Genomic DNA, 24429 nt, shown 5'->3' with positions numbered 1-24429 from the left:
TAGACAAGGCCCTCCGCAGGTACCCTGAGAACAATGGAGACGGGAAGAAAATGTTTGAGAGGCTCCTCAGCTGTAACAGGGTTAGCCCTTTTGCTCACCTTCATACTTGGTTCCTGGGCCTGTGTTTTCTGGCTAAAGTCAAGCCAGTGGTATGTATTTGTCCCTGGTCACAGCGTGCCCTGCCTACAGCAAGACGCACCGCACTGGCTCTGTGGTCCGGGATGCACCTCGGGGAGTTCTCTGTGGCCCGGGGTGCACCTCGGGGAGTTCTCTGTGGCCCGGGGTGCACCTCGGGGAGTTCTCTGTGGCCCGGGGTGCACCTCGGGGAGTTCTCTGTGGTCCGGGGTGCACCTCGGGGAGTTCTCTGTGGCCCGGGGTGCACCTCGGGGAGTTCTCTGTGGCCCGGGGTGCACCTCGGGGAGTTCTCTGTGGCCCGGGGTGCACCTCGGGGAGTTCTCTGTGGCCCGGGTTGCACCTCGGGGAGTTCTCTGTGGCCCGGGGTGCACCTCGGGGAGTTCTCTGTGGTCAAGAGGGTACCTCAGGTTGTTCTCTGTGGCCCGGGGTGCACCTCGGGGAGTTCTCTGTGGCCCGGGGTGCACCTCGGGGAGTTCTCTGTGGTCAAGAGGGTACCTCAGGTTGTTCTTTGTGGTCCAGGGTGCACCTCAGGCCCTGCTGTTCTTCTCTGGGCCTGATGGAGGAAGGGGGCCAGAAGCCTGAGAATCCTGGTCCAGACTGTTATCTGGCTGCTCTCACTAGGAGTGGCTTATGGGTTGGAGGACCCGTTGCACACACCCTGTAGCAGAATCTCAAGCGTTCTGAAAGCCTGTAGATGGTGATGCTAGCCGTGGTGAGTCTGACATGAATACCAGTCTGTGTATATTCTGGGCAGGATAAGTTGTCCCCTCCTACATGGAAGGAGTCTAATGTAATTGGTTTTCCAGCAGGTGGCCAGCTGGTCTCTGTGGGTCATGGTTCAGGGGTCAGGTCTGGTCACTGTTGCTAACAAACAAGCCACTCATTTGCAGCTGCAGCTGACTGGAGTTTTAGTCTGTGCATGACTCTGTCCCAGCCACTTTGGCCCTTGGCTCCTGAGCCTGTTGCCAAGCCACAGGCTGGCTGGGGTTGCAGAAAAATTAGAGGGTAATGGGCCACTTAGTTACCAATTTATTCTACCATGAGCGCCCTCTGGTGGGCATTTTTGGTACCTCAAAGATTCCTTGACCTGCCCCAGCCCTTGCCCCCTCCAGGACCCACACAAACCCGTGACCATTTGGTTACATTATTACCACCACCCAAGAGTGGATCTAAATTCTAATCTTATACCATCCCTCCTTTCAGACATGCCCCCTTCTCCGTTGTTCTGTAGGGGTCCTTGGACCCCCTTATGGCAAGTGTCTTCAGAGCCTGCTTTAGACAGTCTGATAGTTCATGATCCTGAAGCCTGCTGAACCCCCCTCCCTTCTAACCTGGCTGCCTCCCACTCCCCCTTCAGGGTCAATCAGGCACCCCTGTTCTCAGAAGCCTTCACGGCCCTTGGGGCCACCCCTTCCAGGCCCCTCCTGGGAGGGATGAGCCATCCACTCAGGCCGACTTAGACCCGGGTATGCAGCACCCAGCACTGGTAAAGATGTTTGCAGACGTGCTCAGCAGTCACTGTACAAGCCAAGTCTCCTCTGTGGCTCTTCGTTGTTTTCCTCCTGCTTCAGCAGTCATTCACTTGATTTATTCTAGAAACATTTATGAAGCACCTACTCACTTCACCAGCCACCAGAATGTCAGTGAGGAATGAGAGAGACAGAGACCCTGAGCCCAGTGCCCAGGGCCTGTGGGGAGAGATGGATGTTTAGCAGAAGCCACAGGTAAAAACAGTTCTATGGAATTCAGTTTTTCATCATATACATGTATTACTTTGAGCTACAACATTTTATGAAGGTCAGTAAATATGTGCTTAGAGACCATGATAGGTACACAGAAGGAAGAGATCCAGGTTCTGTGAGAGACTGTAAAAGGGGAGCCCTGAATAAAGAGGGCCTGACATTCACGCTGAAAAGGGAGCAGACCAAGGAGGGGGGCGGGGGTTGAAAATTGGTTCATAAGAGGACCAAGGGCAATGCAGAGGTGGCTGGGGCCTGACAAACAAGGCCAGGCGGTCACGCAGTGGCACGCAGGTCTGTAAGTGCAGTGAGAAGCCAGGAAAGGCTAACGCAAGTTGGTATTATTAGGAGGTCACTCTGGCTGCTGTAGAGAGGGACTGGAGGGAGGCAAGAGTGGAAGCCGTGAGCTGAGTTAGAAGGTGGGCAGTCATCCAGGGAGAAGAGACTGATGCTTAAGTGAAGTGGGAGCAGAGAGAGAGAAGTCGCCGCATTCAAGATACCCAGGAGTTGGAACGGTAGCTCTGCGGATGGGCTGGATGTGGGGTGATGGCTGGGATGTAAGGCGGGAGCGGCTCCTGCCTGAGAAGACTCCTAGGTCTGCAGCAGGAGCAGTGAGCTGGGAATGGGAGAGCAGGACTGGGCGTGGGTGAGAAAGAGCAACAGAACGTTCATTTGAGGTGTGCGAAGGTGGAGCGCCTGAAGGCCCTTGGAACAGAGGTTCCTGCAGGGGACTGGGTGTGTGGGCTGGAGGCGAGGACACAGCCTGGGTGAGAGAGGGCTGCATGCATTGCTCAAGGCCCTCCGGTGTCTCCTCGCTGACCGTGCAGAAATTAGGCTGCTGTGGGCCTGAGAAAGACATTGATACTTAAGGAGACAGCTATCATCCACATGAGTCATGGAGCTTCCACCCCACCCCAGTTCTTGGTACTGGTCAACGCTTACCCCCCTGCAGGGGGACTGTCAGGAAGCCACTCTTCTGTCTTCTTCCTCTGTTCCTGTCAGCTGCTTGTGGCAAATTCACTAGCCTGGGAGCCGCCGCTTGGAGAAAAGTGGCCGGAGAAAGTCCACTGCTTCCTCAGACCTTTGCTGATGCCCCTCGGATCCTGGGTTCTGGCTTCTCCCAGGACCCTTGTCTGCTGGCCACATGGGAATTCTTGTGCAAAATCCACACCCTGTTTGTTTTCCCCTCCACCCAAATGGAACCCCTGTTTGGTTAATTTCTATTTTGTGGCTTATTTGGAGGCTGTTAAAACAGACCCTAGGGGACCCTCAGCTGCGATTGTTCCATATCTCATTATCTTTCCCAAACCCGATTATTAGCTCAGATTTTTCTGATCGCTAGCTGCTGTTCGTGATGAGTTGTGTGCCATTAATGCCAGCTGGTTCCCTTAAACAGGACCTACCATGCCAGGGAGAACGAGCTGGCATTCAGAGCCACCAGCCACTTGGCTTTTTAATTTTAATGGGCTCCACCAAATGTTCCAGGCCAAAGGGCCCCCGAGGAACCAGAACAGACGGGCTCCCAACCCCCGGCCTGCAGCCCACCCTGTTCTTTCCCAGGCTTCGGCCATCCTAGCTGCTGGGACGGGAAGACCTGGGTGGGGGACTGCAGGAGGAGCTGGAGGGAGAGGGAAGGTGAGTGGTCACTTGCCTCCCCTGTATTCATGCCTGTCTGCCACTGGGTCCACCATGGGTAGAGAAGCAGGATGGGCTACACAGGAACCCAAGCCTTCTCCCCACTTTCCTGGTCCCCAGCCCCTTCCCTGGACTCTAGAGTGTTGGCTATGTGCTCAGAAACATACATGTCCTTCAGTAAATTTCACCCCGTTTGTGTTGGGGAGACGCCCATGAGCTTCTGGGAAGGGAGGGCAGGAAGAAACCTAGGCCCCCGGGTATTTATTTTTCTCTCTTCTTTCCTTCTCTCTATCCAGGGCTCCCACATGGGATAGGGGGAGACAGGCTAAATCCCTCACTAGGGATTGTGCCATCCCAGCCAGGGAGGGGAAGGCGTGAGGGTAAGGGGGCAAGTCTGAGTGTTTGCTACAAGGCCACTACGCCTCCTTGCCCTGCCCATCCCCAAGAGGCTGCCAGGGGAAGGGGCCGAGCTCCCTGCTGGCTTCTTGGAGGGCTCCTGCCCCCCACTCCTCCAACATTCTCTGCCTCTTTCCAAATGAATGTGGGGGCTTTTGTACCCAGACCTTCTGATTTCTAGCTATGGGGGGACGCGGGGAGGAAGTTCAAGGTCCCTGTCGCCCCTGACTGAAGCTCCTGCCCCTTTCCAGTCTTCTGGGCCCCAGACCCGGGCTGGTCTTTTCAGGGAGGCTTTTGCTACGCAAAGAACCAGTTTTAAATGGCAGTCAGACATTAAAGCAATCCTCAATGCTGGAAGGCAATTGGAAAGTAAATAGCACAGTGGTTAAGAACAAAGCACTGGCATTAGCAGACCCTGGGTTCAATCCCAGTTTTACCTGCCTCATAATAGCTGTCTGTCCCTGGACAAAGTTACTTTACCTCTCTGAACCTGTCTGAACTTCCCTGAATCTGTAAGGAGTTAATGCTCTGTCTGAAAGCTTATAGTGGGGATTTAATTAAGGTATTTTACGTGCCTTGCTTGGCACGTGGCTTGTCATATCCCCACACCCTTTTCCTCCTTCTCCTCTTTATCACTAATACCTACCTGCCTGTCCCTCCACACTTTCCCTCCCTGCCCTCTGTAGGAACATATTCCCTGGTATTTTGGGGGAGAGGGGAGAACCATTTCTGAATCACAGAAATAGAGTCACTCACTGCTGAGAGCTGGGGAGACCTGGACTTGATGAGTTCCATCTGCGTGGCAGGGGCAGCCTGGAAGCAGGGCAGCAGGGCCCAGTGTGGGCTGGCAGCTCCCCAGCCTGCCCCGCTGTACCACTGAAGTGTGTCCAAGCTGCCACACATCTCCCTGCCTCCCAGCCTTCCCTTAAACAAGCAGAGACAACAAGCATTGGACTCTGAGTATCCACTTGAGGCTTCAAATGGAGGTCAGGCACCCAAGAGCTGAGGCTATGTTTGCCTGGCAGTATTCTGGCTTCAGGGGGCCCTGGGTTGCCCAGGGGCTAGCAGGCTGGCACTTCCTGTCTTCCTGGGTGCCTGGGCCATTTCTGCCATGCCCCGCTTTTGACTGCTGCAGGGACCCAAAAGCAGGAGGCCTTCCCAAGGCTCTGCATCTTCCCCAACAACACAGAGGTTTAGGCCAGAGCCAGAGCGGTGGGTACAGGTTGCCTTCCAAGACAGCAGGTGTGTCAGAGCCACAGCAAGCAGCCCCAGGCCCCCTCAGGCCAGGAATTATCTACAGAGCAGGGGCTGGCTCTGGCATCAACTGGGGGAGCAGAGGCCTCTATACACCTGTCTTCTGGTCTGGCCACGAGCATCTTGCCTTTTCTCTCTCCGTGCCTAAGCTCACGCTGTTTTCCCCACCAAAAGGTCCTTTCCTTCCACCTAGACTCATCTCATCTGCCCCTTCTAGCCTTTGCTGATCTCTCCATCCATTCATCTGTTTGTCGGTTCATGCATTTATTCCTCAGTCACAGTGTATTCAGCATGTACTCTGTGCCATCCACTACCCTAGTGCTGGGCACACAGAGATGAAAGAAGCACGGCCCCTCCCTCCCAGTCTGGCGGGGACGTCACACGCATGAACAGTGTATGGCGTGCTGGGAAGGAGAGGCTGGTGATGTGTGAGGGAGGGACTTTCTGCCAGGGAGAGGCGACACCCTTCTTATATAGCTTCATTTATTGAGTCCTTTTATATGCTAAACTCAGGCTAACGAATTACATACATTCTTACAACAGTCCTGGGATGCTGTAGGTTTTACTATCCCTTTGTACAGACAAGGAGACTGAGGCAGAGGTTGAATGACTTCATGACTAAATGGATTCCCACCGTTAGTAAGTGATACTGCCGATGGAGCTTAAAAGAACAAGTGTAAACTGAGTAGAGGGAAGAAGAAAGGCCTCCTTGGCATAGGGACCAGCACTGGCAAAGGCCCCCAAGGCTGGGAAGCTTCTGTAGCATCTGAGCAGCAGCAAACCCGACTCATGGAGGGAGAACATGGATTGTTGGGGGACTGGGGAAAGGAGGTGATGGAGGCCAAGACTGCCACATGGGAGAGATTGCACCTTCTCGCACAGGCTGCAGGAAGGAGCTGGTGGTGGTGGGTGTGACTGGTCCTGTATTCTAGAAAGATGAAGGGCAGCATGGCCATGGACTGGAGTGGGGGGCACCCAAGTGTCGGCGAAGAAACATCCAGGCAAGGGGGCTCCAGGTGAGGGGAGCTGGGATCTGAGTGAAGACAGGCAGGGAGGCCAGGATGTCCCCTGCGTCCCCCACCTGCCCCTGTCCTGCTGTGGCTGCTCTGCTTAACTCTGCAGGCACCTACGTGCAGGTGCTTGGATCTCCCTCTCCTGAGACCTCATGGCCCATGCCTGGCCTCACAGTGGGGCCTCAGAAAGGTGGTACTTAGAGGCTGGGCTGAGAATAAGGCGGTCCTACACTTTATTATTTGCAATAGCAACCACCCCACCATCACTTCTCCCCTCTCCAGAGAGGTGTGTGTGTGTGTGTGTGTGTGTGTGTGTGTGTGTGTGTGTGTGTAGCTGATGCTTTATCTCCCTCCCTCTGTCTCATGAGCCAGTTAACTGGGATGACTGAGTTGGGGTGCTTTTAATAGCCACACTGGAGCTCTGCAATCTAGGATCTGGGGTGAAATTGCAAGGGAAGACGGTGCCTCTCACTCTCTGCTCTTCCCCCAGTGTGCCCCTTCCTCCCACAGGCGGCTGCAGCACCACGTGCTTTTTCTGTTTTTTTCTTTCCAAGGTGGGCCTTAATGTCCTGGTTCAGAAAGCCAACAAGTTCACCCCAGCCACCCGCCTTCTTGTCCAGAGATTTGTACCCTTCCCTGCCGTAGGTAAGATCCGCACGGTGCTGAGTGCGCATGCGTGTGTGGGCGTGTGGGGCTGCGGGGAGCTCAGAAGCCGGACTACACCTTCTCACTCTCCTGATGTGGGGGTCGGGGGCTGTTTTCTGGCAGGGACAACTTGAACCAAACGTGTAGATAGAAGCAAAGGTGACAGGGACCCTGCTGACTAGCTCTGTACCCAAAATTCTGCACAGGGATTCTTAACCTGGGATCCCAGACTCCTAAGGGTCAGTAGATAGAATGCAGTGGATCTCGGTGAACGTGATTGGGGAAAAATTTACACTAACATCTAACTGACGTTAAACATTTCCTTGCATTATGAATGTAGGCAGCAAACTATAGTAACAAGCAAGTCCTGTGACTGTCACTAATAGAAATCACAGATAATTTATGTCCTATTAATGTTACAGTTGTTGCAGAGATCTTAAAATATTGTTCATACTTAATACTAAATCAAAAAATTATACTTAACAGATTCACTGGCAGATCTTATTTTTTAATTCATTAGTTAAAAAACCAAATCTATGACTATATCACAATTTAAAAAATATTTTGATGCCTTATTTCAATATAATTCCTTTGTAGCCCTATATATTTCGTTTTATGCATTTAAAGACATTATTCGAAGAGGGATGCATGGGCCTCACCAGACTGTCCCAGTGGTTCGTGACACAAAAGAAGGTCCACTGCTCCTGCTAGTCTAGTGTTCCAAGTCTTTGGGTATTGTGGGCCCTTTAGGTTTTGGAGGCCCCCACTCAAATTCAGGTAATTGTGGGTGCATGTGTGTGTGTGGAGGGGATCTTACCTGCCTTCAACTGAGTCCTTGCTGGTCTTGGAGTCTCCGAGTTCCCAATAGATGCCCCAGGCCTGGGCCCAGGGATCCCACAAAGTCTAGCCTGGCTCTGTAAGAAGCCTATGCCTTGTGTGGGGAGAGGGCACTGCAGTAAGAAGTTTTTTTTTTCAATTAAAGAGAAATAAATAACATTGAGAAAAAAAAGAGGCATTCAGCAATTAGTCATTAAAAGAGAAGTATAAGCCAGTGTTTGAACCATGACACTGAGTTTCCCATCTGTTGCCAGAAGACAAAGATGGGGGCCAGCCCAGGAGAGGCATGGGGTGCTGTGACCTCCCTGGTGCCAAGACTCAGTCTGAAGAGCAGAGAGTCAGATCCAGGTTGATGGTGTGGACCCTGTTCTCCAGGGCTCAGCTTCCCCATCTGTCAAGTGGGGTACAAGTACCTACCGTCTTTCCCCCAAAATAAGACGGGTCTTATATTAAGGTTTGCTCCAAAAGACACATTAGGGCTTATGTTCAATGGATGTCATCCTGAAAAGTCATGCTAGGGCTTATTTTCTGGTTAGGTCTTATTTTGGGGGGAACACGGTACCTTCCTGCAGCCCAGAACTGTGGGAGGGTCACATGAGACCACAGACCAGATTCCATTCACAGGAAAGTGCTTTGAAGCACCTAAAAGCCCCCAGGAGATCATTCCTGGTCAGCCCCACCTCCTCCACGGCCCAGAGGCTAATGACCTCCCAGGACCAACCTACTCGATGAGCCTCAGCCAACCCAGATAATTGCTATAGCAACTCCACACTTTTAATGAACTCTCAGCTATTTCTGGTGTGGGCCATTAATGGAATAACTGTTTAGATCTGACTTTGTTAAGGGGCCTAATTGAGTGAACACCGCTGCCATTCTTACGGGCCTCGCCATCCCTAGCTGGAGGGTTAGATACAGCCTGAGAAAGAGGCAGCTCTCAGCTGCACTGGACTGGATCTGGGACTCGGCTGAGATGTAATCTGTCCTTGAGCCAAGCTTCAGACAAGGACGTCACCAGAGCCCATTCCAGCCCTGCTCTGCTGGCCATCTTGCTGTGTGACCTTGGGGAGGTGGGTTTAACTTCTCCGAGTCTCCTTCAGGAGGAGGGTCCCTGTTTTTGGGTTTGATCCTTCTGTCAGGCCCACCTGAGACTTTCTGACCTGTCCTTCTGGGCTCCAGCCCAATTTCTCTCCTGTTTTCTTTTTGAGGAGGAGTCTGCAGTCCCCTTGTACTAATCCAGCCACTGTTAGGGGATCTTGAGTTCTCACGTAGCCCTCGCCAGTTGCACAGGTTGCACACAGTGTGGTTTGCAGCCCTGATTGTCCTAGCTTGCCAGGGTGCTGAGAGAAGCAGGTCCTTTATGGCTGCTTCCTCAGGCCTGCTGCCCAAGTCCTGGTGTTTGCCTGTCTGTCTTCCACTCCCTGCCTGTCTCTCCTCCCTCACGTGTAGACTCCCATCTTCCTGGCCCCCAATGTCCATCCCAGACCCAACTGCAAAAGGGCACTTGCCAATTCCCCTGGTCAATGCTGACACAGTGGTATACAAGATAAGTGGGCATGTCCCTCACCCTCCAGGGGCTCAAAAGTCCCCTGGTCCTCTCAGGCCACCATTGAGTCTGTGCATCTGACCTCCCTCCACCTTTCCCCAGGAGCCTCTGGCCAGGACAGAGCGTTGTTCAGCCCCACTGCATGCTGGTAAGGCCCAGGTCCCACTAGGCGTTCACCCTTGCTTTCCACGGCAGGCTGGGCCAGACTGAGCCAGGCCACTGTTAAGATCCCAGAGAGGCTTGCTCAGGACTCACTTTACCTTATAGAGGGTCCATTACTCTGGCCTGATGGGGAGACAGGACTCACCGAGCCATGAGTGCACATGGGAAGTAGGTTGAGGCAAGTGGAAATGATGGGATAAGATCTGGTTGTTGGGTTGTGTGTGTGGGAGGATGGAGCACGAGGGGATCTTCAGAGTGAGAGAGGGGCCTGAAGGGGCCTGTGTGCCCTGTGCTCAGAGGCCGTATCCACACGCTGTCCCTGCTGAGCAGGCTGGGAACTCAGGGCCTGGGAGGTCAGGAGGCTCCCAAGAGTCAGTTGTTCCTTCTCTGCACAGCTCCCCCTGGGGTTCCTGCTCCAGCCTGAAGTCTGGGAGATGGAAGGACACCTCTCTGCGCTGGGCCCCATATGCGGCCCAAGCGAGAGGCCTGAGACTCTCTGCACAGGATGCCTGGTTCTCGCACCTGATTATGCAGCTCACACCCCTATTTCAGTCCCTTCCCACTGGGAACTCTGGGACAGTCTCTGCGGCCTCCCCTGGGTTTGCAGAGACCAGTACTCCCAGGCCTCCATAGTGCTCCTCATTTCCCCAACAGGCCTCTGTTTCCCTCAACAGTCCTCTTTCTCTCTCTGGGAGGGCCCTAGGGCAGAGAGAGCCATCCCATCTGACAGAAGAATAAACAAGTTCAGACTTGTTGAAAGTTATCCTGAGCTGGCTAAAGCCCAGGGCCACTTCAAGCCCACTTGAATAACCCTGCAGCCCAGAAACAGGACGTGGTCCAGTGGCGGCCGAGGCTGTTTGTGTCCCACGGGGAGCACTCCATCTCCAGGTTTGCCCCTGGTTTTTCAGCCAGGGTTGTGTGCATGTGCGTGGAGTGCGTGGGGAGCCCCGAGGACACTCCCTCAGCCACTTTTCTCCCTCAGGGTGGTTTCAGAACCTTGCTGTGCCTTGGTCTGGAACGGCCATCATGTGAGAAATCTCAGTTTCTATTTATACATGGACATGTTAGGAAAGACGGTGTGTGCTGGCATCGGAATCGATTGGGGACTGGTAATTAATTTGTTTAGACCTTAATTAATTCTCCAGTTCTCTCTTATTTGTGGACTGTCACGCTTAATTGTGTTCAGGAGCTCGGGCCCAGAGCAGGCCCTCCATTAATTGACATGCGGTTGCTGTAAGGTGGAAGTTAATGGTTTGGGGAGCTGGGCAAACAGTGTAATTAAAGGTCAATTGAGGAGGCATCGGAAAAATACAAATCTCTGGATCCAGCCACCAATCTCCGTGAACAGAGTCCGTTCCAGTGGAGGCAGGCCCCATAAGCAGCCTTCTCATGAGGCCTTGGGGTGGGGGCTGGGAGGAGTGGCCAGGCAGAGGGAGTGCCAGGTCCCAGGTGCCATGATGGGACACGGGCATAGAAGTAGATTCACCTTTTCAGGAATGGGCGGGGCAGGGGCTTTAGCCAGGGGCTGAGAGGTGGAGACCCCAGGTGTCACCTGGCAAGGATGTCTACATATCCAGGCCCTCTATGTGTGTGTAGAGGGCAGGGCAGAAAGCTCTGAAGGTCATGCTCAGGCTGCACGGTTGAATCCACACTGAGCAGAGGACAAGCTGTCTGTGCTAATGAAGTCCCTCATGGGGGCTCTGAGCTCCTGATGGAGGAGGGCGGAGCCTCGGCCCTAGCCAGCAGACTGCTTGCGCAGGGAATAATCTTCCTGCCTGGACCGGAAATGCCAGCGTTATCATCCCTTTGCCGGGGAAATGGCTTCTTCCTGTGTTGTCTGGAGCAGTCCCTTACGTTAAATGTCACAGCTTATTTCATTGCCATGAAAAAGATCTCTGTATTCACCAGTGAATCCATTCCTCAGGACGCCAGGGCAGCCTTTGGGAGAAGGCTTAGTTCACATCAGTGCGCCCCATTTCTGCCCCCCAACCCATGCTCCCTTTTGCCCCTAGGCCACATGGGTCTTAGTGTCCTTGATTCCTCCTTCACGTCACTGCTCCTGCCTTGGTGCTCAATGCACCCTGCTTGCCTCATTCGGAAGGTGGCCACAGTAGTGTGCCCAAGCCCCCAGGGTGAGTCCCCAAGCTTGCTCCTCTCCGCTCCCTCCTCCCCTGTGATTCGAGGACAGCACATGCATCTGCATCAGCTGTCTCCTGGGCCTCATGATTTTTCTTCCCTCCATCCAGGTCAGTGATAATGTGGCTACCACGGCCTTCAGGCTCCTCTGATGGGCCATGAGTCCTTTCCTCCACCTGGCCTCAGGCTTGCCTGCTCATACCCCATGGAAGCTGTGGTCAGTCTTAGGACTTCCCTCCGTCCTCTTCCGCTGGGCCCCAGGCCTTTGCTCATGGCCCTACTGGCTGGAGTCCCCATGTTTCCCCACTTTCCTTGGCTGCCAGGCCTTTGTTTCTCAGCTCAGATACCACCTCCTTCAGGAAGCCCTCCTTGGTAGCCCCAGTCAGGGTTAGACCACAGCACTTTGTGTGTGCCTATGTCTATCATGAAACTACCTGCTTTGTTTCTGATTCTACCTCCCTCATCAGACCATGAGGTCCCCCAAACAGGGACTGGATCTCATTCATCACCACCCCCCAGACCCCTTGGGTGGCTGGCACACAGTCAGCACATGATGTGGTTTTGTTCTGTGATCAAATCAGTGCTTTGGTAGAAAAGTTTTGACATTGGGCACCCAAAGTGGAACCCCTCCAACCCCGATGACATTGGTGATCAGATTCGATAGCTACTTGGACATTTATTCTGGGTTTTTTCATTTTTAAAAATGTGTTTTGAATGTTCTGTTTTCTTATATGTTTTCACCATCACTGTAATCTACATTTCAGTCGGCAGGCCTAGGGAGGATGGCCCATGATCCCACCCCTTACCAGGTCCTCCTGGGCACGTTCTCCAACCTTTCTAGGTTGGATTTGGAAGGATAGGTGGTGGGCTGGGCTACGTGCTAGGATTGGGGGCAGCCCCAAAACTGGCATGGGCCCCTGGTGTGTGTCAGGCCCCAAGAAGTCATGGACAGTGGGGCCAACTCAGCTAAGTGGAAGTCTCCAGTATCGTGCCCTAGGTCTCTGTCTTCAGTTTCATTCCCTCAGTTACTTATAACTGCCTTGGTCAGAGGAAGCACGTGGGTCACATTCAAGGAACAGCAAATTAGTGGTGATTATGAATCCATGGACAAGAGTACCAGGTTCCAAAAAGATCTTCCAAGTGTGTGGCTCTGATGAGGCTCACTCAGACTTCAGCTGTATTACTAGAGATAGAGTGCCTGGAATAAAGGAGTCTGTTTAGTTCTGGACTCGACACATTCAGAGTAGCACTGATAAGTGGGAGCCCAACAAAAGTAGCAGGATCTTCTGAAAACCTGACAGTCTGTTACTGAAATGAACTGCCTGACCCCTTGGTTAGGGAAGTGTCTGAGTAGCAGCCTGGCCCAAAGAACTGAGAGAGGCACTCACATGTGACCACATCACCTGTTTCTGGGCAGCTTGCCCAGGACATGGCATACAGTAGGTGCTCAGTGAATGCTTATGAATAGCCTTCCAATTCAGAGCATTTATAATTCCTGAAATCCGAGGGCAAAGAAGTCCAGAGACAGAGGAGGTAGGGAGGCACTAGGCAGGGGAGGAGGGGTTATGAGTGTGGGAGGGATGGAGGAAAGAAACCTGGTTGGGGTGGGCCGAGCCTATTGGGGAGGGGAGGTGGGAGGGCATGTTGATATTAGCTTAGAGATGGGGCTTTCTCTTGTGGTTAATGGAGAACTACTTAAGAATCTCAAGCTAGGGAGCAGCTGTGATAAAAGGGAGCTTTCCAGAGGATGAATACGTTAGCAAGACTCTTTTATTAAGAGATCCTGAACTTCAGAGTCAGCCTATACCTAAATTTACAGGCTGATTTTTCAATCCAGAAATTCTCACTTCAGTGTGGGGTGTGAAATTCTCCCCCAATTCTCCAGCTATTTAAGGGAAAATCCATGCCGTATAGCACTGCCTCTCAGGCGTAATAATGGGGAATATTGTAGAATCAAGCAAATATTGGGTGTACAATCTCCTTTGATAATCATCCTCTAAAGGCAGAGGGGCTGTATTCTAGTGTGATTTAAGTGTGTGTGTGTGTGTGTGTGTGTGTAATCTATTATAATAATTTTAATATATATATTCACATATATGTAAATATATATGGGTGCAATAAATTTGTGTGTGTGTGTGTGTGTGTGTGTGTGTGTGTGTGTGTGTGTAAGGCAGTAATATACATACACGTCTGCTTGTAAGTACATAAACCTTGCCTGGCAGGGACCTGAGAACCTGGCTACAGTGGTTTCCTCTGGGGAAGGAAGTGAAGCTAAAGATCAGGGGTTTGAAGGAGACTACATTTTATAATTTACACTTTTGCATGATTTGAATTGTTTACGGTGTTCATGTGTTACTCACAAAATAGGAGATGGAGGGATGGAGAGAGAGAGAGAGAGAGAGAGAGAGAGAGAGAGAGAGAGAATGTGGAGTCAGGAGAATTTTACGCAATGTCAGTCTGGAGCCAAGATGGGAGCTCACGTGCCCTGGTTGCCATTTAGAGTGTTTTTGTTTTAATAAAAAATGGTTCTATTTTTTTCCTGATAATACATGATTGTTATGTGAAGTTAAACAATTCTACTTATCTCCCCAGAAATGTTTGGTATATATCCTTCCAAATTCAAGTAAACATCTAAAAGTGAAGGACTCTGCCTATTTATTGTATCTATGTATAATATACATATATTTAATACAAATGAGATCATACTGTGTGTACTGTTCTATAAACTGCTTTTTAGCATCACGATAAATTTGGAATGTCTTTACATGGTAGTCATAAAATTCCAAATTATCCTTTTTAACAGCCACAATAATTTATTCCACGACTTTTAAAAAAATTATGAAATATTATTTCAAACACATGGGATATTGTAGGAAATAGAGAAATAAAATATTAGATGCACCCTAAGCCTTCTGTGCCCTCCATCATTTTGATTCTGGTTTCCTCCTTCTCTCCCAGGGCAAGGCAGTCGACTTGCAGTCTCCTCATTTATGTTTTTATATTGTATCATATGTGTATGTACCATAAACCAGAAATTGTATTGTTTATGTGTTTTTTAAGTTTACATTAACTCTCATATTGTACAGGTCCTTTTAAAACTGCTTTTCATTGTGGTTTAGAGATTCATCCATGTTAATACATATATATTCGCTTGAGTCGTTGTAGGCATTCTACTGTATGACTGTTCCACTGTTGATTAATTAGGGACATTTAGGTTGTTTCCAGCTTCTCATTAGTATACATAGTACTGCACTAAACAACCTTCTACGTGTGCCCATTTGCACACCTGTAGGAGCTTCTTCTCCAGAGCAGAGATTTTCAAACAACCACCTGGGGAGCTCTAAAAAACGCCCAGATCTGGTCTTAGATTTGGTTTCAGTTGTGCAGCCAGGGTTGAGAGTCACCAGTCTGGGCTCTGTACCCAGAAATGGAATGGCTGCGTCAGAGGGTGTGCACATCTTTAGCTTTACTAGATATTGCTAAATGAGCATACTGGCTTTTACTCTGCCTGCCAGGTTGGAATATTTGCTTCCCTACATCCTCTTCAATATTTGGTATTATCACTCTCTTAAAAGTTTTGTCCATCTGAAATGGTTCTTTTCTCATTTTAATTTGCATTTTTCCAATTGCCAGTACGGTTGAGAACCTTTGCTTAAGTGTATTGGGCATTTGGGTTTCCACATAGGAGAGAGAAAGGATCCCTATTTTATACCACACACAAAAATAAATTTCAGATAGATTAAAGACCAAAATGTGAAAAGTGAAATGTTAAGGCTTCTAGAAGAAAATATAGATGAACATTAAAGTAGGAGTAGAGTTTCTTGAAGACACCTTAAAAACTATATACCAGAGAGGAAAGGACTATTTGACTACCTATTAAACTATATGACAGATGCCACACACTATTTGTAAACCATTTCACCAATGAGGATTAATCTCCAAAACATAAAGCACTCCTGTAGATATTTTTTCTTCGATTCAAAACTCTAGTTTGACTCTTAGTAAGATTGAGTTCATGTTCATTGATTTTTTTTAAACATTTCTTTTATAAATTCCTACTCAAATATTTTTCAGTGATTTCAAACACTGTCTTTTTCATAATAATTGTTAAAGCTCTTTATACATTTTTATGGATTTTTTTTGGCTAAAAGTAACAGAAACCCTCGACTCAAAGCAGCTTAAACAATAAAGGAATTTATTACTTTACAAAGGTTGAGTCCCGGGTGAGGTATCCAGGGCCCTTCCTTCCATCCCTCTGCTCTGCCAGGGGCTTCATCTTGAGGGTAGCTCCCTTTATGGTTGTAAGTTGGCATCAGTAATTCCAAACATCATATCCAGACCTACCATTGCCCAGAGGACAGGAGGCAGTGCCTGCTACAGAAGAGCCCTTTCCCAGAAGTTGCCTGCACACATCCCTCATTGGCTAGTATCAGTCACATGTCCCTTCCTAAACCAATCCCTGTCAAGGGAAGGATTATTACAATTCGTTTAGACTCATCTTTTGGGAGTAGAATAGCTGTTGAGCATCAATCACCATGACTCTCCATAGATTAATATTAGCTCTTTGTCACATATAATAAATATATTTTCCAAGTTTACCATTTCTTATATGATGGATATTAAATAACATATTGCTCAATTCTAAGATGCCTCAGTTACAAGAGGCATTAATATAGCCATTCAGAAGAGGGTAGGACTGTATTTCATCTTCATTTGAAGGAATAAACAAGCCTTCATTATACATTCAATCCAAGGCACTTTCTTCAACACCACAGTTTGTGTCTCAACCTTCTTCACATTTTCCAGTTCTCTTTTCGACATTGGTTGTTAAATAGCATCATGGCCCCCACTACTTTTTGTAATCCTGTCTCTAATCTTGACCCTTTCAGCCCCCTTAATATTGACAGTATAATTTAAAAGCACACAAAAGAATATTGGGAATTTTGTGTCTGCAGTTCCTGTTTGATTATACTTGCAGTTTGATTTCTTTCTTTACATGCAGAAAAAATATTCTTGACATTAATCTGCTGCTTTAGGTAGTTGCTGATATATAGATGCCTAAATATAGGACCCATGAATAGGTCACACCAGTCCCTGTTGACTTTTAATTTTTTTATGATCTACTTCAAGAAGTTTGATAATTTCTTTTCAATTTTTCAACAAGTAAAGCATGATTATACTCTCATTGTAAAAATGCAAACAGTATAGAAAATTTTAGGGCAAAAAAGTGAAAGTGCTTCCTCATCCCCTGATTCCCAACTTTTGTTTTCTTCCCCAAGGATATCACTCTGTGAGGTGTGAACCTTCCAAAAATGTTACCTATGGGTTTATGTGCACACAGCTGTGTGTATACCAGTGACGGGGTTTTATGTTCAGTATATTATCCTGTACATACTCAGTAGCTCTTTTCATATAAGTTGTTTTGGAGAGCTTCCCATGTAAGTTCCCTAAATGGTGGACATTTAGGTTGTTTCTAATTATTTACTCTTACAAACAGTGCTATAATTAACATCCTTGTAAATGTCTCTTTGTGCATATGGGCAAGCATTTCTTTAGGGTAGCTATCTATGGTTTGGCAATTTCTGCTGCCTTTAATTGCATTGCCTGGTATCTGGCAGACGATCTTCCGCATGTACAATAACTTTTCATGTCCGTGCTCCATTATAGTGTAAGTTTTAAAAAGATGTCTTAGGCGACAATTAGGAATCTAAGTTTAAGTTCAAATTCTGTGTGGATTGCTGTAAGCAACTGAGGTGATACTCAAATGAACAGATACCTCTAACCGTGGCTGAGTTCACCCAGGCACAAGCAGTTGTGATGGGGAGCAAATAAGCCCCCCCTGCAACACCGATCGGGAGGCACATCATGGTTTTGAAAACATTAAAATATGAGAAAATGCATTTTAGAATAGAGGAGTTACGGTGTTTTATTTTCCCTAAATGAATAGCCTTTTGCTTCACCCCTATATTTGAATGGTTTTTTGCCTGGGAGTTGATACAATGGCTTAACTCGTTTCCACAAACTCGTTTCCCTGGTAGGTGGGTGGGTGTGTCTCTGGATTATTAACTCTGTTGATTTGTGTCCGTTCCTGTGCTAGTTCAGGGGACCAGCTCCCCTGTAGTCTTCTTTTTGAGAACTTTCTTGCACATTTGTCTTCTGTCTACTGCTCTTTCTCTCCACACTGTCCCTTTGACACGGGGTGCTTCATTATCTGTTCACAATCGGCAGGATTTTGCATCACGATGGGTCTGATGTGAGAACATCTGCAGCAGTCAAGAGCACATTTTTCTCAGGACTTGACACCGAGCTTGCCATCAGCGTGAAGCGATCTCTGTCTCATTCTCTCATCCCCTGACATCTCCCAGCATCCCTGCTCCAACATCAGCTATGCCTGAGTCTTGAGTGGTGTCAATCTGAGTTGAAAATGTGCCAGCTTTCTTAACATTATCACTAACAGACTGCTTAATTAACCTGCTGATACTGTCAATAGTAGATCTTGGTGGTGTGCTAGAAAGGAGAGCTGTGGCCCATCGTTGGTCTCTCTCTTTTTCATTTGCTCAGGCTCTCAGTGTCCATGATGCGGGAGCCGGACTTGCCAGGAGTGGGATGGGAGGGACCAGGGAAGGTCTGAAAGGAAAACAGCATCACTGAATGTTCTGGATGAGATTCTGGAAATGAAATCACCGACAAAGGCCAGGATTTTCACTGCTCAGAGGCAGGGGTGGCTAATAACCTGTGTTAACAGCAGGTGCTCAATAAGTAGACAACCAGTAACACAGTCGACAGAGAGATTACAGGGCATGTGCCATTTGAATGGGCAGTAAGAATGATGGGGGTCCAAGGGAGGAGGCTGGGGGGTGCCATCATTTTGAGGTGGCTTTTAGGGTATTCTCTGTCTTTTCTTTCCAGGGAGCTTAGATGAAAGGGCAGCTTTGTCATTCTGAAAAGTGTCCTGGAGGGGCTGTCTGAGGGGAGGGAGGCTGGATTTTATCTTTTGTCTCAAGTCATTTTGTGTTTGAACCAAGGTCCTGCTGGGTCCTGGGATGGCTACACTGTGCACTGTGTATTCAGAAACTGCGGACAAGCAGGGGAGATACCATCATGAGTGTGGGACTGATCCACCATCACCTCCAAATCCATGCTCTCTCTTCTCTTTGTCTCCTACACACACACACACACACATTTGGGGCTAGAGGTGTCCCCACTGTCCCTGGCTTCCCTCAACCTGGTGTAGGCACAGATGGAAAGGCTGTGAGCCCAGAGGTCCCGTGAAGACGCTACATGTAGTCCCTCCTTTTACACCCAGGGAAATGGGCAGGGGGTGGCATTTGCAGAGTGAGCTGGTGGTTCCTGACTTAAAGCAGATGGTCGTCCCCAGACCACATTCCTGTGGCCTTGCCTTTCCTGGGACAGCTGTGGTGTGGTGGTGGTGGAAGGGATTTTCAGAGAGCAGAGACTGATGCCCTTTCAGGGGGAGAAAACCCCAATATCCTCTCCAGTGGTTTTATTGGATCTGGGAACTGCCAGCCGGGCAGCCCCCGCAGGTGAGGCATACAGAGTATTCCTGCCACCACTAGAGGGCATGTCACCAACACAGGCCAGGTGCCCCCTTCCCAAGGCCACTCTGGGGGCCCCTCCCTGCCTTCAGCCCTGGTGGGGGGAGCTGGCAGACGATCACCTCTGAGAACGAAGAGGGGGAGATACGGTGTCAGGATTGGAATTGAAGCCGAGTAGGCCTGAAGCCCAGGCTCCCAACTTCTCTTTCTTTACCTCAGATTCTGTCTGTCTCTGGGTGTGTGTGAGACAAGGGTTTTTCAACGTCAGAACTACTGACCTTTTGAGCTGGATAATTCTTTGTTGTGGGGGCTGTTCTGTGTTGTGGGATGTTCAGCAGCATCTCTGGTCTCTACCCACTAGATGCCGATAGCAACACCCCACCCCAGGTTGTGCTAATCAAAAAGGTCTCCAAATGTTGCCAAACGTCTCACAAAATCGCCCGTGGTTGAGAGCTGCTCTGTGAGACAGGTGAGCGCGCCTGCAGTGGGGACAGGACTGGCCCAACGCAGACGAGGTCTGTCCATGGTAACCGCTGCTGCCGAGTGTCGTGTGGAAACACAAGAGCTAGTCAAAGATGGCATATGTGCTGTAAACGCATTTTAAAACTGGATTTGGTCTCCTGCCTTTCTCTCCAAAGACGGCAGAGCCTCTCGGTCTTCCCCTCTGTTTACTCCACCTTCCCACTTTGTTGAAACAGGAAACTGAGGCTGAGAGACCCCCACGGTCTCATGCCACCCCTCACCTGCAGGACCGTGTACCCCCACTGCAAGCACCCTGGACCCCTCTGCTCCCAGCCCTGGCTCAGGCACCAGGGGCATCTGTGGTCCTCCTCCCACTGCATCTGCCCACGAGGCCCTGCCGCCCTCCGGCCCCCCAGCCCTGTGCCCCCCCCACTGGAGGGAGTGGGGAAGCAGCAGGTGTTGATGCTAATCAGCGTTCACAGCCCAGAACTGCAGTCGCTCTCAGGCTGACACACTCCCCAAAATTAAACACTCATTATACAAAATTAATTGACATTAATTAGCAAAAATTAAAACTTTAAACACAGCAAGGCGCTTTGGGGGGAGGAGTGAAGCAGGCGGGCTCCACATTTGTCGCCCCCCACTTCCCACCTGCCTACCACCCCCAAGTCCCCCCACATCCATCCCACAGCGGGGCTGGCGGAGTTCAGGCAAGGTCAGTGCCCGCACCCAGCCTTAAGCCCAGTCCCAGCTGTGTGAATCCCAGGTGAGAGGAGCCCGAAGAGGTTCCCTGTGCTAGTCACCAGCGGATGGGTGGCCCCCAAATGCTGGCATCCAGCCCTCCCCTCAGCCCAGCTCCCCATGATCTCAGCTGAGATGGGGGGCATGGCAAAGGAGGAAAGCCAACCATCTGAAGCAAGAATGTTGAAAGTATGCCTTTAGCGCTGCCTGACCCTCTCCCCCGCCTTCCTCGCACTCTCCCATCTCCTGGTTATCTAAAGGGTCAGGCTCTGTAGCCTTTCAGCTCTGTCCCACTTTGCGATGGGACCTGAGATAAGTTGCCCTCTTCTCTGAGCCTCAATTTTCCATCCATATGATGAGGGGGCGATGCTGGGTGAACACTGGATCCTGCCTGCTCTGGCACCTGCTGTCAGGGAAGCATGTCTCTGGGAACTGGATTCACTCTGAGGAGCAAGGGGCTGACTGTGGCAGGCTGGCATTTTAAGAGGATGCCCAGAAAGGCAGCCCAAGGGACTGAGTTGCTGACCGTGGAGCATCAGGCCCCAGTGGGGGGATGCATCTTCAGGCCAGAGAGCCCCCCAAGATGGACATCCACTTGGCCTGCCTGCGGGGCCTAGCCCCCAGGAGAGGAAAGCATCCTCCTTGGTAACTGGTTGCTTTCTAAGCCTTGAACAGTTTCCCCTTCCTTTCTAACACTGGTTATTTTCCACCTTTGCTCACCAGGTTCCCAGGGCCCAAGTCCCTCAGCAGCGCTGCGTCTGAAGGCGGACGTGGCATTTATTCAGCACTTGGTTGCTTGGGCTAAGGAGGCTTGGGTGAGGGTGGAGCCCAGTGGTCTTTTCGACCCAGTGGAATGTCATCCTCTCCTCTCACTCCTGCTCCCTGCTCCCTTCTCTCTCTGCAGCCAGCGCCAATATCTGCAACGTGGTCCTAATGCGGTACGGGGAGCTAGAGGAAGGGATTGATGTCCTGGATGGTGATGGCAACCTCGTGGGCTCCTCCAAGATCGCAGCCAGACATGTGGGTTGTCCCGGGGCTCGGGAGCTCGGGGGTGGGGGGTGGCAGGGGCAGCAGCAGGGAGGGTGTTTGTTCCTCCTAAATGTCTGCATTCCCCGGGGGCTGCTGTGCCCAGCACCCTTGCTTTGTCCCCTTGATCTCTCCTCCTCACCTCCCATCTCTATGAGTCCCGGCCTCAAGGTCTGGCCCAGCCACTCCTGTCCTCTGGACATCCCTGCTTCTTTCCAACTGCCCTCCCCTCACCGCTGTGAAACCGCCCCATCTCAGGACCTGGCTTCTCTTATCTGTTAATTGATGAGGGCAGAGGAGACCCCCCCCCCAGAGCTTTCTTTTCCCTCCCCAGTACCTAGGGCCCTGCCCCCTGGGCTTTCATATCCTCTTGGGTAAAAGAGGAAGTGTGGGAGCGGGTGCTTTGTGTTTCTGTGCTAATAGGCACTTCTGCAAGTGACACCTCACCCCGGAGTGAGTGTGGCTGGGGTGCAGGGGTGTCAGGCTTGTGGGAGGCCATGGGGGTGGTATTTTGTTTCAAGAAGGCCCTGTTTCACTAGCCTCACCCACTTCAGCAATTGTCGTTTTTGTTTTAAATCCCGTCTGTCCCTCTCCCTATGCTTTCCAGCCTTCATCAATGGCAGTAGTGGCTCATCCTGCTCTGGCTTCCAAGTACTGGGACAGGGGGTTCAGCGGTGAGGTGGCTGAGCATTTCCCTCTGCTCCAGTCACTGTCCCTCCTCAGCTCCCATGTGGGGCCAGGCCGAGCCTCACCTCTGTCAGTGAGGCCTTCTCCACAAGCCTCTCATGTGGGAAGACCCCTCTGTTAGCTCTGCCCTTCCCCCCACACTGACTTAGGGAAAGTGATGAATGACCAGGCAAGTCTCGTGAAGGGCAAGGGGCTCAGCGTGCCAACACCAACACTGGCTTGTCTGCTTCCTGCACTGCCTCTGGGCCCCGTCACCCCACACCTGTTCAGGAGACCAGAGGGACCCACTCCAGGCCTTCTTGAGGCTGATCATGAAGGACCCAAGTTCCTGGAAGAAATTCCCAGCCCTGAGCCCGTCACAGAGGGAATTTGGCCTAAATTTCCTACCTGACCCCAGCCTCCTATCCAACCTTATATTCTTTCCTGACTTGCTATGAGGGAGGCTGACAATGGTAACTCCTCCTTGTGGTCCAAATGGCAGAGAGCCCCAAGCTCTTCTGCAGCCCTGGTTGTCCCTCAGCCTGGCTCTGTCAGCCCTTTGCTGTCTGGAGGAAGACCCAGGGACCTGGGGGCGACGGGCCTTTCCTGGAGCCTTCTCTGAGGGCTGGGATCTGGTGGGGTTAAAGAACTCCCCGCAATAACCGTCAGAGTGCAGAACTGCCACTGACCTATGCCCTGACTGTGCCCACCCCCAAGAATCCCGAGGGAGCCCCCAGAACAAGGCCCCAAGCAGACCCCATAGGGAGACTCAGCAGACACTCAGCAGAATCATCTCCCTCTGACAAAGCCGACCTCTGGTCACTAAGAAAGACTCATCCACAGCCAGGAGGCACAAGGTCGTCACCATCTGTGTGCTCCCTGAGCGCCAGGAGCCTCACGGGCTCCAGCAGACCCCAGCTGCTTGTTCTGGTCCTTCAGCGCCCGCTTTGTTTTTAGAACATCTCAAGTGACCCATGTGCTTCCTCCCCAGCCCCTGCACCCGCCACCCACCCGAGGCACCTCCCTGGGCGCAGGCCCCTTCCTGGGGCTGCTTCTGTGTGGCCACTCCTCCCCCACACGTGGCAGGTGACAGGATTCTGCTCTGCAAATGTGTGCAGTGGGAAGACGGGTGGCTTTTTTCTGTTGTTTGGAATATGGCTGTGTGAGCAATTGCATGAATTATTCCATCCCACCAGATGTGCTTAGCAGTCATACACACACCTAGGGGCTATGGGGTGGGATTTGCTGCCAGGCGCTGTCCCCTATCCCAGGAGCCGCACTTACCACAGCCTCTGCTTGCCCCTCAGGCCCTGCTGGAGACGGCGCTGACACGGGTGGTGCTTCCCATGCCCATTCTGGTGCTCCCGCCGATCGTCATGTCCATGCTGGAGAAGTGAGTCGGGGCAGCCAGGACAGAGGGGACACCACGGGGGGGAGCGGGAAGGGGGCTGGCTGGCCCAGGACAAGGGGAGTAGCTGGCAGCCCGCCAGGTTTGTTCAGGCTCGCCCAGGCAATGCTACTAGAATCTGGGAGAATTCATGGACTTTTATGGTGCGGGACCTGGTGTTAGGAAGGCTAGCCCTGCGCTGAGGAACTGGAATGTGTGTGTCTCTGTGTGTGCGCGTGTGTGTGTATGTGTGCGCGTGCACACTCTTAGTGCACAGTGCAGGACCGGTTGTGAAGAGAGTGAGGATTGTGGTAGGAAAACTAGATTTGGGGCAGCACCACCCCTTTCAAGCATCCACCATGAGGCAAGTCACTGCCTCACAGAGCCTCAGTTTCTCCATTTAGCAAACATGAATAGTACCAACCTCCCTGCCTCCCTCAGAAGGATGGAACACATATTTGTCATGACTGTGAAGAAATGAGGGAACACAATAATAAAAACAATGATAGAGTGATTCTATTAAGTGATGAGTGTGAAACTGAATCGTGACGACTGCAATGCTGCTTGAGGGAGAGGCTGAGCAGAGAGGGAGGGAGGACAGTAGGGCTGACCGTGTAGGGTTGGGCAGGCCCTGAGGTTAGAGTAAGTCTAACAGGAAAGGAACAGGCAGGGTCTGGGTGGGGGCATCAGGTTGAATAAAAGCCTGGAGGTCAGATCCTTGGCTCATACAGGTGAAAATAAAACGATTGCTCCTTCCCTCCTGGGGGCTCAGCCTGGGAGGGGGCACACCAAGGCAGCAAGGTTGGGCGTGGAGGCAGTGTAGGGTAAGGACAGGGTTGGGGCACCCCATCTGGGGTTCTGGGGCAGGGTCTTCTGCCCCTGAGACCTTCTTTTTCCCACAATACCAATTCTAATAGCAGCTAACGTTTATTAAGCACTTACTACATCCCAGCCCTCTCTCTGCCCAAATGCCATCTCAAAGAGGCTTTCTCTGACCACCCCGTCGAGGTAATAGACGCTACCCCCTTTCTTCACACTGCCTTATTTTAATTCACAGCATTTATCAATATCTGAGAGTCTTTATCTAGTTGTCTAT

The 24429-nt window shown here is 50.9% G+C and overlaps 1 protein-coding gene across 6 annotated transcripts in view; it reads left to right on the top strand.

Moving 5' to 3' along the window:
- Positions 1-24429, top strand: part of SFXN5 (sideroflexin 5) — a 111193-nt gene that overhangs the window by 63527 nt on the left and 23237 nt on the right. For 5 of the 6 annotated variants that reach the window (XM_074332167.1, XM_019712858.2, XM_074332168.1 and 2 more), the window contains 3 exons: positions 6727-6817; positions 21159-21274; positions 23254-23339. In XM_074332167.1, the coding sequence (XP_074188268.1) occupies positions 6727-6817; positions 21159-21274; positions 23254-23339 (293 nt within the window). The remainder of the gene's footprint in view (positions 1-6726; positions 6818-21158; positions 21275-23253; positions 23340-24429) is intronic. The other variant, XM_074332172.1, reaches the window with a different exon arrangement.

The sequence above is a fragment of the Rhinolophus sinicus genome, linkage group LG05, assembly GCF_036562045.2.
Source record: "Rhinolophus sinicus isolate RSC01 linkage group LG05, ASM3656204v1, whole genome shotgun sequence".
Lineage (NCBI taxonomy): Eukaryota > Metazoa > Chordata > Mammalia > Chiroptera > Rhinolophidae > Rhinolophus > Rhinolophus sinicus.
The sequence above is the reverse complement of the archived record's forward strand: the minus strand, read 5'-3'. Positions and strand labels throughout refer to the sequence as shown.